This window comes from Chaetodon trifascialis, chromosome 17 (assembly GCF_039877785.1).
Source record: "Chaetodon trifascialis isolate fChaTrf1 chromosome 17, fChaTrf1.hap1, whole genome shotgun sequence".
Classification (NCBI taxonomy): Eukaryota; Metazoa; Chordata; class Actinopteri; order Chaetodontiformes; family Chaetodontidae; genus Chaetodon; species Chaetodon trifascialis.
In genome coordinates, this window is record NC_092072.1 from 10,388,379 (window position 1) to 10,405,954 (window position 17,576).

General features: G+C 41.1%; 1 protein-coding gene across 2 annotated transcripts in view; it reads right to left on the minus strand.

Annotated features, from left to right (window-relative positions):
* LOC139346420 (zinc finger protein 516-like) overlaps positions 1-17,576 on the minus strand; it is a 372,274-nt gene that overhangs the window by 347,244 nt on the left and 7,454 nt on the right. Inside the window, exons 2-5 of one of the 2 annotated variants that reach the window (XR_011603254.1) lie at positions 13,185-14,727; positions 11,021-12,349; positions 10,678-10,742; positions 7,513-8,779 (exon numbers count right to left, since the gene is read on the minus strand). Coding sequence is in view for 1 of the 2 variants with exons in the window: in XM_070985474.1 (XP_070841575.1) it covers positions 8,729-8,779; positions 10,678-10,742; positions 11,021-12,349; positions 13,185-14,529 (2,790 nt within the window). In the remaining variant the exon portion in view is untranslated. Of the gene's footprint in view, positions 1-6,280; positions 8,780-10,677; positions 10,743-11,020; positions 12,350-13,184; positions 14,728-17,576 lie in introns of those variants that run through there. The other variant, XM_070985474.1, reaches the window with a different exon arrangement.

Consider the following 17,576-nt stretch of genomic DNA (forward strand, 5'->3'; position numbering starts at 1 on the left):
ATATTGTCTTACAAAAAAAAAAAAGCTACCTTATTTGAGTCCTCTTGTAGTTCTGGTATAAGTGATACAAAAAAACGATTCCCTTCTTTTCTCAGTGTCACACCGCCTCAATTAGCTGTTGTCCCTGACTTTAAGAACTTATTGCAGCTGGTCTCTGTTCTCACCTTTGCAGAAACTGCTGAAGGAAGCACAATAGGTAATGTGTAGGAAGATGGTGAATTACACAACATCGCAGTTCAAGAGCAAGATGAAATTTATCATTTATGCGCAGTTCAGGTCACTGAGACTCAGGTCTCAGGTTTACATCACAGCATGAGCACAGCGCGCACTTTAATGATACTGTGCTATAGTTTTATCCTACATAATTATTGCCAATAAGATAGATATGGATGTGTAGATACGGTGGTGTCCTTTGAAGGGAAAATGGATTCAGGTGCTTCGGTTAGCTGCAGTGATCATAGACTGTAAACATTCATCATGTTTTTCATGGTTAAATTATGTTTTATACAACCGTGTTGGATACTCAGAATAAATGACATCTCCTGTCAGTCTTATGACTAAACACATGGTTTTTGATTTCAGTGAAGTTGCTGATTTTGGTCTTCTTATGATAAAGAAGAGTGTTCTTTACAGCTGAAAGAGTAAAGGAGAAATAATTATGGCTGTGATGGGTAAAACATAAAGAATTACCTCAGGTTAAATCATGTTTCATTTTATTTCCCATGTTGACACGAGAAAATAAAGAAGAGCTGGAGGGCAGAAACGATAAACTCAAGATATATTTCATTGAAGGAAATCACCCAAAGGCTCACAATGCAACATTTTATGTACATGTGTTTACACTTGTGTATCTGGTACTGTAAAAACATCTAAAAAATAATTAATTGGTAAATTCATGAAAGAATGTTTAGTACAGCGACAGCTCTGAAACCTTCCCCTGCTACAGATACAATATTTCAGGCTTTCAAGGATGTTCTTTATTTTTCTTAATGTTTTCAAATCCCATGGAAACCAATGACAGCAGTGGATTATTCCACTTTACACAAGCTGACATGCTCAGTCACTGCCATGAACACGACCACTGGAGTTTGACTGAATCCCACATTCACCGCCCTGCTGCTATAAATATGCACTACAGCACCAAATGTGTGTTCATTCGCATCAGAAAATAGTCCCCAATGATTTATCAATTTACTATATATTTTACTATAGCCTATATATTCATGACCTGTTCCTAAGGATTTCCTTGTCTGGGTCTGTGTCTGAGACTCAGAGCCACAGACAGGGTCGGGAAGTCAAAAGGTATTCAGAGATTTAGACTAATGCCTGCCTTATCCTTCAAAGGAGCCAGAATGTTGCTTGTCCTCTGTCCTGCAGGTTCATTACTGCAGTAATACTTGATTTCACCTTGTGTACTGGGTGCCTGATTAGTAGAAACCTGCAGGCCAAAGTCCAAACAAGTGGAAACCAGTAGTAGAAGAAGTACTCAGATCCTTTTAAAATATGAATATCTCACTGTGGAAATACAATCCTGCATTCAAAACCTGACTTAAGTGAAAGAATGTGAATATTATTTAAAAAATGTACTTAGAGTATCAAAGTAAAAGTTGTCATTATTTAGAAAAATGGTTCCTGTCAGTGTTTTACTTTTTTATCTGATGTTTTTGTATGAATATTACTGCTGCATTAATGTGTATGTTGCATACTGTTGTAGATGCTCATGGTTGAGCTCATTTGAACCACTTTATGTACTGTTGGTTAGTTTAATTTACCGCAATTCGTCATATCACATCTAACTGAACATTATTCATTTTTGTTGAAGGTTTCAGGAAGAACGAGTTTAATCATCAATATGATTTTCTTTAAGATCTGATGGCTCAACCTCAAGGTGGCCGAGGGCATTAAACTTGAATTTATTTTATGCATCTTTGTCACCACATTGCATAATATTGACTTTTGCCAACAGACTCTATTTAACATGTAAGTGATGGATGCTGCAATGCCTGTCTGGGTTTGATTTCTTTGTGTGGGACTGTCGGCCTTTTTGGAAGGTAAGTGTTTTAAATGGATGTTCAGACAGTAGTGTGTGTGTGTGTGTGTGTGTGTGTGTGTGTGTGTGTGTGTGTGTGTGTGTGTGTGTGTGTGTGTGTGTGTGTGTGTGTGTGTGTGTGTGTGTGTGTGTGTGTGTGTGTGTGTGTGTGTGTGTGTGTGTGTGTGTGTGTGTGTGTGTGTGTGTGTGTGTGTGTGGTGCCTTGGTTTTAACCTCGCAGTAGCATATTATCCAACAAATCACTGGATTTTGTCTGTTTGTTGTTCGTGTTTTTCCATATTAAGACAATGTCCATTGATTTTTCTCCCTCATCTTTAAAAGTGTGTTGTAACTGAGTGAGCAGTTACTGTTGGAGTTTGTCCTCCAGATGTCTCTGTGAACTCCAGATGCTCTCAAATGCTGTCTCATACAATCATCCTTCTTCATTCCCACTAACAATTAGGTAATGAAATATTGATTTTTAGTTAGATTCATATTGATGCTATTAGCTTTGCATTGATAAATCACTGATGCTGGGAGCCAGACCAGGAAGACATTACTGTGTGTTAATCTGACGGATATGCCTTCCTCTTCCTGCATGTCTCTCTCTCTATGTGGACAGTCACACTTCATCTTTACTGTGTTTAAAGCAGGCTCATAATGCTGGTTTGACAAGCTTCTTTTTCTCGATATTCAAGGAGTCTTTCTTGGAAAATAGAAACTAAAATGAATTGGAAATTGAAAACAAGAGTCAGCAAAGGTAACTGGAGCAGAATAGAAGATAATATCCCCTTTTCTTGAGCTTATATTTGTCCTTAACTTTATATTCTGCAAATATTTCTCACAATGAATAAATAATATGCAGCGGTTGCTTGTATTCAAAGCGTGCTTTAGTTCTATACAGTACACTGACGCAGGTAGGAATCACATCTTTGGCCCTGGCAACTTTAATGCCATGGTCTAACAACTGAGGTATACAGAACAACATTTCCAGTCACCTACTGTGACTGCTGGGAAATCTTCTTATCACCAGTGTCCACCTGTCTGAGGCGGCGCTCGGTAGTTTAGCCTGCTGTCTAGTCATTACTCTCACAGTGGGGCCTCCCCAGTATCTAAAACTGAGACGCTGCAATGTACTTTAAGGACCTGAAACAAATTGACATGCACTTTTATATGGAAATTTAACTACATGCCTAACTTAAGGAAACAAATGCAGATCTTTAAATGTGCCTAATTTGAGAAAAATGTGTGTGACTGGTGTTCGATGGAAGAACAGTGGTGCTGTAAAGAGGTCAATGGTAGATACAGCAGGGCTGCCACTGGAAGCATGACATCAGAGCTTCCCCATGTTTTTTGCTTCTGGCACCTTAATGAAATGACAGGGAGATCTGAGGGTCATTTTTACTTTCGTAGATTGTTTGTTTTAATACATTTTAGAGGCCAAAGGAGGTAAAACTACAGCAATTTACAAGGAGAAGAGAAAACAAAGAAGAATTTTGTGCCCTCTTTAATCTGAGCTGTTGTCACTGCAGTGGTAAACTAATCACAGTTTTTACTTTACACTCAAGTCCTAAACCAACTAACTTCAACTTTTCTCATCCTGAAGTAGAGCTGCAGCCAGAAGTGTAGAAATACTGAGGCTTTAAGCCCAAATCCGCACCTACAGAACCCCACACATAACATTTTTAACAAGCAAACTGCCAAACTGTGTCAAACTGTATATTTAAGAAAAAAGTTAATCTGTGTAATTGATTGATTTAACTATTTGATTATATTTGCTCAAACCTTAATTATTTATCTAACTCCGGTGGAAGACACCACTTTCCTTTCCTTTAATTTCCCCCTCCACTCAAAATATATATTTTTTTCTTGTTCCATCAGCTGAATGTTTGAGCTTCACGGTGCAGAATGATGTATGTGCAGAGCTTCACACCAGAAGGCTGTTTTCACATTCATCTGCTGAAAGTGGAAAGTTTCTCTGCACTTATTGAAAATCCAGTTTTAAAGAGGCGGACCTACAAGCAGGATTTGAGGAAACACAATTAGTTTGGGAGCCAATCCTGGTCGAGGATTTAACGTACATGAGTGTGAAGTGGAGAAAGTCTGAAGTCTCCCATGCACAAACACTGAGAATGGGCTTTTCAGTAAAGTAAGAGACATCGACTGTGACGTAGTAGTAGTGAACTTTTGAAATGATGCATATATATCATAGGTTCAGGATTTTTTCATGACGGAGAAGAAGTGGATGTAATTTTAAAGAATTTAACAAGATAATAGATCAACAGGTCTTTAATTTAGTTTTTTGTTCCTGAAAATTGTGAAATTTGTTCTAAAAAATATCTGAATTTTCCTTAAAAAAAAAAACTGTTATATGTGCACAGACTGTAAACTCCTCTTCATGTAATGATAACCCTGCCAGATTTCCAGTAGTAATACCAAGAGCATGACTAGACCTTTACTTCAAAATACCTTTTACTTATACTCTGACAGCCTAACCTAAACCAAATTCTAATTCTGACTTCTAACCTTAAACCACCCAGTTAAAGATAAAGAACCCCTCCCAAAATACAAGAACAGTCTTCACTCGTGAGGTCTAAGGCTCAGACTGGTTCTCATAAAGACAGCAGTAGAGCACAACACGCACGCACGCACGCACACACACACACACACACACACACACTGCCCTGACAGCTGTCACTCCAATCGGCCACCGGTCTGTCTCTCCCCTCTGCTCAACAACAGCCAGGCGTTTCCCTGTCAGACAACATATGCCACTGCACTTCTCCCGCTCCGAGCCGGCTGACAGTATCCACTCTCAGACCCTGTGGCCGACTCCGACTCTCAGCCTCTGTTGCTGGTGGCGCTGCGAACATGATCTCTGATGTCTCTCAGGCAGCTAACTGATGCTGTCACTGCACCAAGATATAACACGACCCACTGACAAACACATTGTGACAGGGACATACAGTGGCACCAGTGTGTACACAGACACACATACGCACAAATGCTCATGCCTCGTCGATGTGCGGGACAGCAGTTGCTGCAAGTACAACCTTTATTCAGTATTTATTTCCTCCTGCGGGTTTAAGCAACCGGAGGTCAGCTGCACATACGTTGACAGCCACAATAAAATGTTAGAATTCAAATGCTTTTCTGTGGCTTGTTTTATTTTGTTGATCCACGCACAAGACCTCGTCCACTCGACACATTTAGAAGATGCATGTGGATTCAGTTTGGCCAAGTTTGAGGTTCATTACATCTGATAGTGTCCTGATCAAGTCTGCAGGCGAATATCTGTCTGTTGATGGAAAAAAAGGCCTCATCCATGATTTGTCTTTGTGCCATGTCGAGCTGTATGCAGGGCTGCTTTATAGAGGAAGGTTTTGGGCACATGTTTTTATGGGTTAGTGGTTAAAAAGATTAAAATTGAAATATAGCCAGCAAGTACAATGACTAAGAGGAGTGGAATTTGTTACAAGGCAGCTTCTCTATTTCTTGACATTGCCCGCCATCTAATGGTAGAAGTAGGGAACTGCAGTAAGGATGAGGCCAGACATTGTTTGTAGTAGTAGTAGTAGTATTTAACTGCGTAATCTTAATGAGATTACAATCTCACTTTACCTGTGCAAAGCACAGCGAGACACACTCCGAAACAATCACACTCATCTCTAAAATGTCCAAAATGGAAAGTTTCAATTCCTCCAATGGGACGAGACTTTCAAGTTTTAAAGTCCTTTATAATTCATTGTGTTTATATGGTGCAAAGTGGTGGAAGATCATCTGGAAGATCAGTATTCACTTGTGTTGCATCAAGAGTTAGTCAGTCCTGATGATCTGCAGTTTAAAATCTGAGAGATGATTTGCTCAACTGAGGCAGCTTCAGTTTGATGCATTTATAAACAAAAACCATAGTGTGCTTCTCTTCTTGTTGCTAGTGAGGGCAAGCCTAATTTTTCTTAAAGACAGTGATGAGCACAATATTATTATATTGTATATATTATATTATTTGAGTTTATGTCAGTGTTTCTTCGGCTTTTTTACTTTTAACCCCATAACATGAAATATGTGTTCTTGTGATGCCTCATCGCAGGTTCCCTGCATCTATGGGTGGTGGCTTAAACTGTAAATTACTAGAAAGAGGTAAAGAGGATGAGGATCTGTGTGTGTGTGTGTGTGTGTGTGTGTGTGTGTGTGTGTGTGTGTGTGTGTGTGTGTGTGTGTGTGTGTGTGTTAATGACAACAGCACTATTATAATGTAAATCTACACTGACCAACTTTATTTGTATATTTTTACAGTCAGACAAAATGTTGAACTGGTGAAAATAGAAATTCTGATACCGACATCATCATAAACTATGAAACATGTTTACATAGTCACAAAATGAGCCCAGTGAGAGCTCAGCTTTCAGCATCAGCTTTGCATAAACGTTCAGACTTGCATAAAAATTGTTGTCTCACTGTTTCCTGTCTCTCCTCCACTGCTGAACAGTCTGCAGCAGCACCTTTACAGACAGCTGTTAGATCACAGGCTCAATAATACGTCCCGCAGGAGCAACACTCCCTACTGACCCTCTGACCTCAAGTGTGTCACTGGAAAAAAAAATCCTTCTTTTCAAACATTTTCTGCTGTTACTACAAATATCAAGTACATGAGTGTTAAAATTCCACTCTTAGCAAACAAAAAAGACCATTTAATAAATTTACAATATTTATCAAAAACATTTTTCCACACAGATCAAAGTCAATACTCCAGTAATAAATTATGTATTCTCAAGATCTCCCAAGAATCCATAAGTTCATGGCTTTTTGTCAAATGCATAGACTATTTCTCTATGGGAGATGAATACACTGAGGCAGAACTAAAATATAAACATACTAAACAAATCTGCAAACAGGAAACACATGAAAACAAATCGAGAATGAGGTGAATTTCAAGAAACAAATATTTTGCAGTCTTTTTTTCGTAGCTTGACCGGCAGATGTAAAGCAGGGCCACATCAGCAGAAATTATCGCTACAGTTTCTACTTCTAAAAAAAAAAAAAAAAAAAATCACAGCATCGAACTGCTACATCACTAGCTCGATGTGAAATGAGTGCAGATGTTTACGCTATCTGTCAGATCGGAGAAAAAAGGACAATTTCTAAGCATTTGAATTTCTAACTTTTGTAAAGCCAGACACCACATTTCAATGTGAATTGGACATTTTGACACTTGTTTGACAGACTGGCCACCAATTTCGGTAAACTTCTCTGGATTTCTCACATGAACCAATTGTCCATTCCAGACTTTAGGTTTGGCAATAGCTCTGGATTTACCACGGTCCCACTCCCACTGCTTGACATGGACCCTAGTTGTTGATGATTTTACATGAAGTTGTATTCTTTGCGGCTGTAAACTGGAGGTGAGCAGGCAGTTAATCTGGTTACTGGCACTACAGATTGTAGCAGAAGACAGGAGATAGCTGACACACTGATGCCCATACTGGGTATATTGGAGCATATAGTGATCAAGAATGAATTTACATAAAGAAATACCAAATGTCTGGGGTGGCGATGCTCATGTTCTTTCAAAAGTATGTCAAGAATTTATTGTATTTGCATACAAGGTACATAAAAAATGTCACAGAGGAATATTTTTTTGCCAGTTATTTGAGTTGAAGTCAATGCAAGACTTGTGACTGTGGGCTGAAGAGCTTTTTAGACGTCCAGTGTGAGAAAGATAAAATGACAAGTGCATCTCGTTTCTCCACGTGTGGGATAATGAGCTAATGGTGCTAAAGCCTGGATTCTGGTCAGATTTAGCTCTAATTAAACCATCCCATGGTGCCATATTGTCTCGTGATTTTGCTCATTTTTAGCTGAAAATGTGGAAGTGGACCTGCTGGTTTCACTGAAGAGAAAGTAACTGTGACCGAGCGCTTTACTTGACTCTTCTGAATTTACCAGCACTGCACTTACAATAGGATAATGATGGATGACAACTGGCCACACTTATATCACAATTTCAATAATTCTGTGACAATATTTTAGCTGCAGTGTATACCCAGTGCCCTGTTGCATGTTGTCAATGTTCGGACAATCAAATATAGTACTAACTTTAAACCAAAAACAAAAACAGGTCATGTTTGTAGGCTCCATAAAATCAACAAACTGAAACATAAATATGGAGGTAAAAGTGGAGTAAAATGTTCAGTTCACAGCTTACATCTTTAGAAGTGTTTCTGGTGGCGTCCAGTCTTAAAACTCTGGTGTTTTTCTTGCTTGGATCTCGGCAGCTAGAGCTCATTTTTGACTGATATCTGTGGGCCTTTAGCCAATATAATGTCCTCTTTATCCTTGCACACGTAGCTTCACATTTCACTTCCACCTAAGCTGTGGTCCCCCCCCGCCCTCCCGCTAAGCGTTTTCAGTTTTTACAATAAGCTCAAGCAGTTCTACCTCATTTCCTCTGAACACATCTTCATGTGTGTTTTGGTACCTAACATATCTACACTCGTAACAAACAAAAGCATGCGTAACACTTCAAATTAAACAACCATATTACAAAATAATAAGACTCCTCCTCATTGCTTTGCATATATTGTGCATTATCCAGTGCCCCTGTCCTGTTAGGAGTTATGGCTGGTTCCTTGAAAGAACAGCAGGCCTCTGTTCAGCAGTATGGTGCAGGCTGGAAGCCAACAAGAACACAGCGTGTGTTCACGTTCCTTTACGAAGAGACCCTGAGGATGAAGAGGAGCGGCTGTTCACCTGCAGGAGACAAGTGTGAGGCGCACCAGTTAGATCTCATCAAACAACACAGTGTGTGTGAATACTGTCAAACTATCAACAATCCTTTCTGAAATCTCAATCTGAAACATTCATATTCTTAATATCATCAGATTTACTTGAAATCATCAGAGAGTTTATGATACTGTTTTATTTTGTTCCACTCAGCCACTCAATAATCGCTCGATTAATGAGAAACATGTCAATCAGGTTACAGATTTTGTTGAAAATTTATTTAATGGATTTAGTGAATTTTTTTAATCTTTGTTCTTTGTAGCTAGAATTATAATCAAAGTTTTTATTTCTTAAAAATAAAATGCTTTAGCTTATATTCTCTCCTGTCATATGTAGGCCTGGGCTTGTACTTTTAAGATGGTTAATTTGCTTTTGTGTGCAACAGGTATTGACCAAGAAAAAAAAAAAAGGGATGTCTTTAAGTAGAAGTAATTCTTCAGTAGATTCTCGACTAACCTGGTTTAATAATGACAAAATAACACGCATTAATTGTTTGCTAAGATTTGCCAAAATTAGATGCACATTTAGCAACACTTTTATCCAGCGTATAAAGAAAATGGCAACCTACTCAATTAAAATATGTCATCAATATATATTTGGACACACAACCTTCTTAGAGGAGCCATATTTAAAATGCATTTAATGTTCATGGCCTTAATGAAATACCATGTAAATATACTGCACTTAACCTGCAACTACAAGGTCTCTCTAATGCAGTGTTTCTCAATTGTGTGTTGTGTGTTGGAGCAGGAAACATCTAAAACATGAAGGGCAGTGGGGCCCGAGGACCGGAAATGAGAAACACTGCTCTAATGTCAAGTTGCAGATAGAGACAGAGAGAAGCCTGTGTCTTCTTAAAAATGAAAATTTAAAGACCATAAGACACAAGAAAAATGTTTAAGAAAGAAAATAAAACAATCTTTCATAATTTGTTAGCTACTATGGCAACAGAATATGTTCCAGTATTACTGGTTAACATCACCCACAGTGTTGTCCATATTGGTTTTGTCTGATTTGTAATTCCTCACCCCTACAGACTGAGATACTGCCCATCTCTGGTGCTTAAAAAGTTGCCCACATATTACTCTAGGGGAAAGAGGAGAGAGCAAGAACAGTTGTAGGTAGCATCAGGGTAGGCCTGACTGACAGGCTGATGACACACCATATGGAGATGCTGGGCGAGTTTTACCCTGAGGGGGACAACAATGTTTTTTTATTATGTGTTTGCCTCATCCCTGTCAGCCTCTCATACGAAAACGAGAAGGAAGAGACAGCCGGGTTGTGGAAGCTGACAGTCACGCACGCAAACACATGAAAATACGCAGACGCACTTGTGCACAGAAGTGACACTCTGTATTCAGACACAGACAAGGTACAGACAAGACAACAGCAACACGCTGGTGAAGATGTACTGTACATACATGAGGGAGAGGAGGACATTATGCTGTTCTTAATTTTAGAGAGTGAACTGATGAATCTGGTTTGTTTAGAGATATTCTCTTCAGTCTAACTGTAATTAAGCTAAAATCTCTCATGTAAACAAAAACATTGCCCCACAACCAGCCCGGCTGGCAATTTATTAAGTACATGGACATACAGTAGATGACAAAATTTTACTTGATGCATCTCATTGTAATCAGTTTAGTTATTGATTATATGATTAAGAGAGTCTCAACAATAGGCGCACTTAATAAATGTATGCCATTTGTGGGTAAACCTCGCCTGAGTCCAGACCTTTGCATCCATCCATTCCAAAGAGGTCACCTGACTGAAAATCAGCCTAAAGAGACATTTCCAACCCATTTTGTTTTTTAATACTTGAAACCAAAACTACAGTATCAGTGGCTACTGCAAAGAAAACATACTTGTTTGGAAGCTTCAGAGGTGGAGTGGACTTCTTTTCCAAAATTTCCATTTAACTGCAACAGTGCTGTGAAAATAAACGTATAAAAAGAGCACGTAAACACAAACATTCAGGTCATGTCTCATTTTCAAGTTTGAAAATGAAAGCCTGATGTTGACCATGAGAAATCACTCTCAGTGGGTTGCCAGTTTCAAAAGTCCTGTGCTCACTGCTCACTACTGTTTAATGTAAACTTTAGCAATCAGACAGCTTTTGATCAGCTCTGGCCTCCATCTTGAAAAAAATCTATATTCAGTTATTCATCTGCCCCTCACCAGGAAATTAAATACAAAACTTCTCCTTACCTTGTGGATCAATCCTGGGATCAACGAACCCCCAGTGCTGGTAAAGAGCAGCCAGGTCGTGGGGACTGTAGTTTTTTAGGAGACTCAAAATATCAATGTCCATTGGCATTTCTCCTGTTGATTCATTCTTTCCCTGAGCAAAACGCAGTGGTTCTAAATAAGCTTTGTGACCCCACATGTTCATGGCAGCCCACAGATCAGGACCCTTAGGACCTGACGAGGTGTCACATGACTGCCTGCGGGCATGAAGTCTATCTGCAGCTGTGCCTGATGAAGTCCCGCCGTGATTTCTGGCTAACATAAAACCCAAACCCTCCTGTGGGAAGTTTGCTTCCATTGCAGCTCTGTGGCTTCTGTGTTTGGGGCTGCTTGTAGGCTGGAAACTAGGGGCACTCTTGCCGTGCACAGTACTGCTCGATGAAGTAGCTATGGCGCTGGAGCTTTTACTTCCACCCTCCTCTGCATGCTTATGTTCACCAGACTTTTTTTGAGGTAGAAGTCCCATCCTCCCAGTAGACTGTGTCCCATCTGAAGAGCGTGAGTCCTTTGACTGATGCTTGGACTTGGGGAAACTTGATTGGGTCTTGGGGGTTGAGTGCTTGCTGATGCTGTTGCTGCTGTTGCTGCTGCTGCTGCTGCTGCTGTTGCTACTGCTGCTGTTGTGGGTTGCATGACCTGGTGGCTGTGTGCGCTGAGTTCTTGGAGCAGGTAAAGCAGGGCAGTCCTTGCCTTCGAGGAATGGTGGAGGTCCTGTGCGTCTCCACTGGGTAGTACCTGCCTTTAGACTCTTGAGGCTGTTAGTGCTGGGTGCCCACTTGGGTGCCATTGAGCTGCTGCCATCCACCCTGTGTGCAACCCGCTGATGGATCCACAGCACTTCTGGGTAGTTGGTGGTGTGGGCGCAATATGGGCACTGATGTCTCACCAGGCCCTCTGTTTTTATTGGATAACTTACAGTGCCATCTCCTTCACTTACTGGCAATGAAGACAGATTAAGAAGACTCCCGGCATCATTAGTAGTAGTTTGTCCCTGCCCCTTGACCTCAGTGCCATTGGACTTTTCGGTTTTAATGTTTGACTCTGCTGAGCCCTGGCCTGGTGGACATGTGTAAGGATTCCAGTATGGCTGACTGAGCAACACACTCCTGTTTCTGAGGTAGTCCATGTATCTTGAGGCTTTGGAACCACTTTGGCTAATGTTGTCCAAAATGGTGTTGTGTTTACTGTAGTGACCCACGAGGTCCTGGTGCTGCTTGTGCAGGTGAGACCTGAGTAGTAATGCGTCGACAGTGTGAAAATCACAGTGCTCACAGAAGTATGTTTTCTTATCTGTAGGTAAGAGCAGAAGAAACAATAAATGTAATGTACAGGTAGAATTCGAGTGCTTATAATGAATCTTAAAGATGATTAAAAAAGTTAATTTCACTAAAACGCTAAGTTTTAGATTGTCATCTCAATCATTTTTATCTTATGCCAATTAAACAAATAATTTCTGAATAGGGGAAGCAAATGGCTCAGGTACCCTTCCTTCCAAGCAGCAGCTCTAAATCTAGTTATTTTTAGGTCTTTATTTAACAGTAGGCTCGGTGTGATGTTTGCCAGCCACAAAAGCAGGATTTACACTGTCCACAAACACAAGTTGTTCTTTATCAGTTTAAGAGACGCCGATTCCTATTTTCCAGTCTAAAAATCTTCTAAAAATGGCACCTGCTCTCAGTCCAGCTGTTTCAAGTGTGCAAATATATCTTGAAAATACTGAAAAGAGCAATTACAGTTGCTGTAATTCAATTCTAAATTCACTAGAGGTCTCCCTTTTCCACAGTACGATGTTAAATTCTACTTTTTGCAGCCAATGCAGAGTTCTCTGAGTCCTGAACATCCACATTGATGGCCTGATAAGTTTAGCTTACCGTACAGCAATGTCAGAGACAGACATTTTGTATGTCTATGCTAAAGCCAGCAGTTTTCATTAGATAAAATGACACATCTGCATTTCCACAAATATAATCTTTGATATCTTATTTTAAACAAAAATGGTGCAATATTGAAAACAAAACAACTCTCCTCAGCACAAACTGGACCTGGTAGTTCATTCCCATTTTCAAGGAATTTGAACTCTTAGACTGTAGCACAGATGTGGTATGGTGTGGTGTGTATGCCTTACCCTTCTGGTCTTGGCTCCTGGTGCTGTTAGTCTGTTTAGGTGTGAAGTGAACATCTTTGACTTTCTTAGTCTGCAGCGCCTCATAAAACGCATGACCAAGTCCGTTCAACAGAATACGGTCCTTCTGGCAAATCCTCTTGTCACCACCTTTGGTTTGAGCCGAGCTGTTTGATGTCTGATCAAGTCCTATGTCACTCTTGACCTTCTTAATGTTGGAGCTGGAGGTCTCGATTTGCTTCCTCTTCTTCTCCTGCTTCAGGGGTACATACTCGCCCTTTTCCGTGTCATATGCCACCTCAGCATCTGCTAGCCTCTCCTCCCATCCCAGACATTTCTCTGTGACCTCCACTAGTCGTCCCCTTGTGGCCAACTGCCACGCTTGGTAACTACAAACTGGATCCAGCTCTGGAATCCGCCTGCCCAGGTTCTCTTCCTCAGAGGTTTCCCTTGGTCCGACACATGTGAGGTTCAAGCATTCCAAGAAATGCCTCTTAGCGGTGTGCATTTCAGAGGCTTCGATATCTTTCTGTGGTTGTGGATTTTGTGTCTGAGTGCGGCTGTGGTTCGGTTTATGTAGCTTTTCATGTATTCGCAGTGTCTTGCGGTCTGAGAAGAAGTTACCACAGCCAGCACAGAGCTCATAGAGGCACTCTTCATTTGTCAGTGATGCTGGGTCCTGAGGAACTTCATTGATGGTGGCAGGCGGCTCCTTGCTTTTGCCACCTCTTAGCTGGGCTTTGACCCGGTGAATGCGCATATGACTTTGGAGGAACCACGCCTGGCGGAAACGACGTCCACAAATGCGGCAACCGTGATCCTGGGAGCTGCGGTGCCTTTTCATGTGGGATTTAAGGAGCAGTACCTGAGGGAAAACCTGGCCACAAATGCTGCAGGTACAGGACCCACCATCAGCCTCATCACCCACCTCAGCGCCATCTTTACCCTTCACTTTTTTCTTAGTTCCTTTCTTCTTTACCTTCCCATTGACAGTGTGAGTGCTGTCAGATGCGCTGACAGTTTCGGGAGGGACAGTCTCAGCATTATCTGTCTGCTCTTGATCTCCATCCGCGTCCTTGTCACTGAGATTGTGGCTGAATAAGCCCAGTTTATGGCTTCGAATGTGGGCCTTCAGACTGCCCTTCTGAGCCGTCCGGTGCTCACAGTATGGACACTTGTACGGCTTCTCCCGTGTGTGTCTCCTCATGTGCTGGGACAGAGAGCTGAGAAGGGGAAAGCTGCGGCCGCACACCCCACAGGTGTGGCCAGAGGTGACACCTTCCTCTGTCTCTGCCTTTATATTAGCTGTGGGTTTTTGTGATACATCCTCCCTCTCTTCTGTCTCCATTACTTTTCCTGGAGCAGTGGTACGTCAAAAACCACACCTGTGTAATAAATCCTCTAACTATGCAACGTTTGTCCTCCAAAAGTTAGTGAGTTCTCAGAACGGCCATCAAAAACTTGCAAATCATCACAGCTTTAGTTTCCAGACTGATTTTTGAAGAGATGTTCTTTATCTGGTTGCATACCGTTTCGGCAAGATGATCTGAAAATAGAGAGAGAAATAAAAATTAGCCTTGTGAAAATTACACTTATGATCCAAGTAACACAGAGCAGATGTACTTAGCACTAAACATTGAAGCACATAAAACAAAAGAAATTAGGAAATAAAGCTAAGGTTTTTTGTTTTGTTTTGTTTTGTTTTTTGGAACAGCAAAAACTTACAAGACCAGTAAAACATACAATCTGTAAAACTTCAGTATGCACAAAACATACAATCCTTGGGGTAATTTATACATATGGAGCTGATCATCAAACTGTTCGTTTTGCTTACAATTATGATGCAAATAGAGTTTGTACTATATGTGGCTCTTTCAGCACACTCCAGGCTGCCATGCCTGTAAGGGTTTAAGCCCACAAAAGAAATTAACTAGTACAGTTTGAAATTAAACATATAGTTTTTATAGTTTTAGTAGAAAAAAAAATCAGTTTTTAGATGATTTTTAAATCATTAAATGGCAGCAATTTTACTTAAACACACTATTTTGAACTTCCAGATGACTAATATACGTTTTCCGTTTGAAAAGCTGACCAAAACCATATTTCTTTGTTTCCTTTTGCTTATACGTGAGCACACAGAACATTTCCAGAGATGCAGAGACTGGGGTGGCTATAAATACACGAACAATGAAAGCAGAAGCTGCTTATGTGTAAGGTAGTTTTACTCGGTGTGTAAAAACTACAAACCATGGACTGAGAGAGATAGCCCACAGAGGCAATTTGCATCACACAGATTTTAGAATAACCTTTGTCCCTTAGTGGGTGAGCGACGCCTGTCTGTGCATATTAGAGCGCGGGTCAGTGTCTCAACATGCGTGTGTGTCAGTCCTTTGGTTTCCTGTGCCTAAATTGAGTGTGTTAGGTGAAGCATGAAGAGATGTATTCATTCCTGGCCAACAGGATGAGCCCAGAGGGGCAGTCCACTCTAATTCAGGATCAATAATCCATTATCAACAAACTTCATTTTAGACGCTCTCATACAGCACAAACAGCCCTGATTCTGGGGTAAGTGTTGACAGAAGATTAGGAGTAAAGGTAACAAGGTACATTTCAAAATATTAGTGTTTAAATAATGGAAGAAATATCACAGAATTAAACCTTCATAAATGTGAGGCCAATGATCTAAACAGTTGGGAAGATAAGTTTGTTATATCAGGCTCTAAAAGTTCTGAGACATCTGATTAAAACCAGAACAAAACCATCCAGGAGCAGATATTTGTTGTACTCAACATGAAAAACGTATGCGGCACAGGTCCAATCTGATGAGGTTAAAGATGTTCCTCAGGCAAACTAGACTATTTGTTAGATTGTTAATAGTGAAAGAAAGTACTCTGTGGCGTATAGCCAGCCAGGCAGTCAAAAGAAAAACCTGCTATTGTGTTGGCCGCACCAGAACTGTCACATCGCCTCATGTCTGGCCCTCCACCCCTCATTGGGGGGTCGAGAGAGGTATTGTTAAAGCAAAGAGGCCTGGGCCTGCATGTCACTGTCTTCAAATACATGTCTGGGCAAAGAGGCAGGACAAAAGACGACTTGTTTGTCTTCAGCCCTCTGAATGTGAGGAAAAACTAGGTGCACATACACACAAAGGCTAGAAAAAGAGACTGACTCGGGTATGATTTTCAGGGGATGAGGTTGTCCGACGAACTATCTGTATCTGCGTCCACGGTCGCATCTGTCTGCATGCATGCCTGCCTGCCCGCTCGCGGTCATGTGTGCTGATCCGCTCACGCTGGAATGGGTGTTGTATGGGGAATATGGGAGGAGTTTAGGAGGGTTTTCCGGACATGGCAGGTGTTTGGAAGGCAGACGCCATCAGATTAGTGCATGGGCAATGTGGCACACTGTCTCCAACAGGGGGAGGATGTGCAAGAGAAACTCGAGGGTGGCAATTAAGGGGTTAAGGTTAAGGCGAATGTAATGAGTTAACACAATGGGGATAAAGTCAGAGAGCTGAGGGCAACAGATGGGAATAAACGGGCCATCAGTATGGAGTTAGCCGCCTCTACAGTGTGAGCTTATGCCTTTGTCAAAGCGGTCTATGTGCTTAATGTGTGCTATATATTTGCATCAGCAATATCCTACTTGCTCAATCATACAAGAAATTTGTGGTGTTTGTGTTAAACGGAAGATGTTTACTGCATTTTTAACAGCAAAAATCAATCTTGGTAAATAATCTACCCCCCCTCCACCTCCCTTGTACGTCGATATCTTTTCCACCTCTTCTGCTTTCATGCCATAAATACTGAGAGCTCTTTGGAGGATCTGTAAAGTAATGCAGATAGCCAAACATGTTGCTCCAGGGCTTAACTCATTTCTTTTAGAATCCCTCGCTCCCTTTTTCTCTCTCTTTTCTTTGGCAGATGAATAGGCATGTCCAGTCAGCTGTCCTCGCATTGATTCATCCTGACGTCCCAACCAGCTCAGCACAAACTCCCTATGGTCAGGGCACTGATGCTGAGAGCCTATGTGTTGTGATGTGTGTGTCTGTGCGTCTGTGTGTGTGTGTGTGTGTGTGTTTTTGCACTTGCATGAAAATATCCATTGCCGGTGTGTCGTATTTGTGTGCTGCGCCCGGGTGCTGCACTGAAACTGTGGGTGTAATTTCCTGCCGGGATCTGGAAATAGCATTTCCCCTGAATTTACTTTGCAAGATACTATCGCATCCCACACACCAAAACACCTCAAATACCCTCTCTTTTTTTGGGGGGAGGAATAGATGTCCACCTATAGCTAATCTCTGCAGAATTCTGCTACTGTAGACTGGTAGAGGCAAATATGCCTCAACCCCATGACTGTGCATGTGTGTGTGTGTGCGTGTGTGTGTGTGCTGAA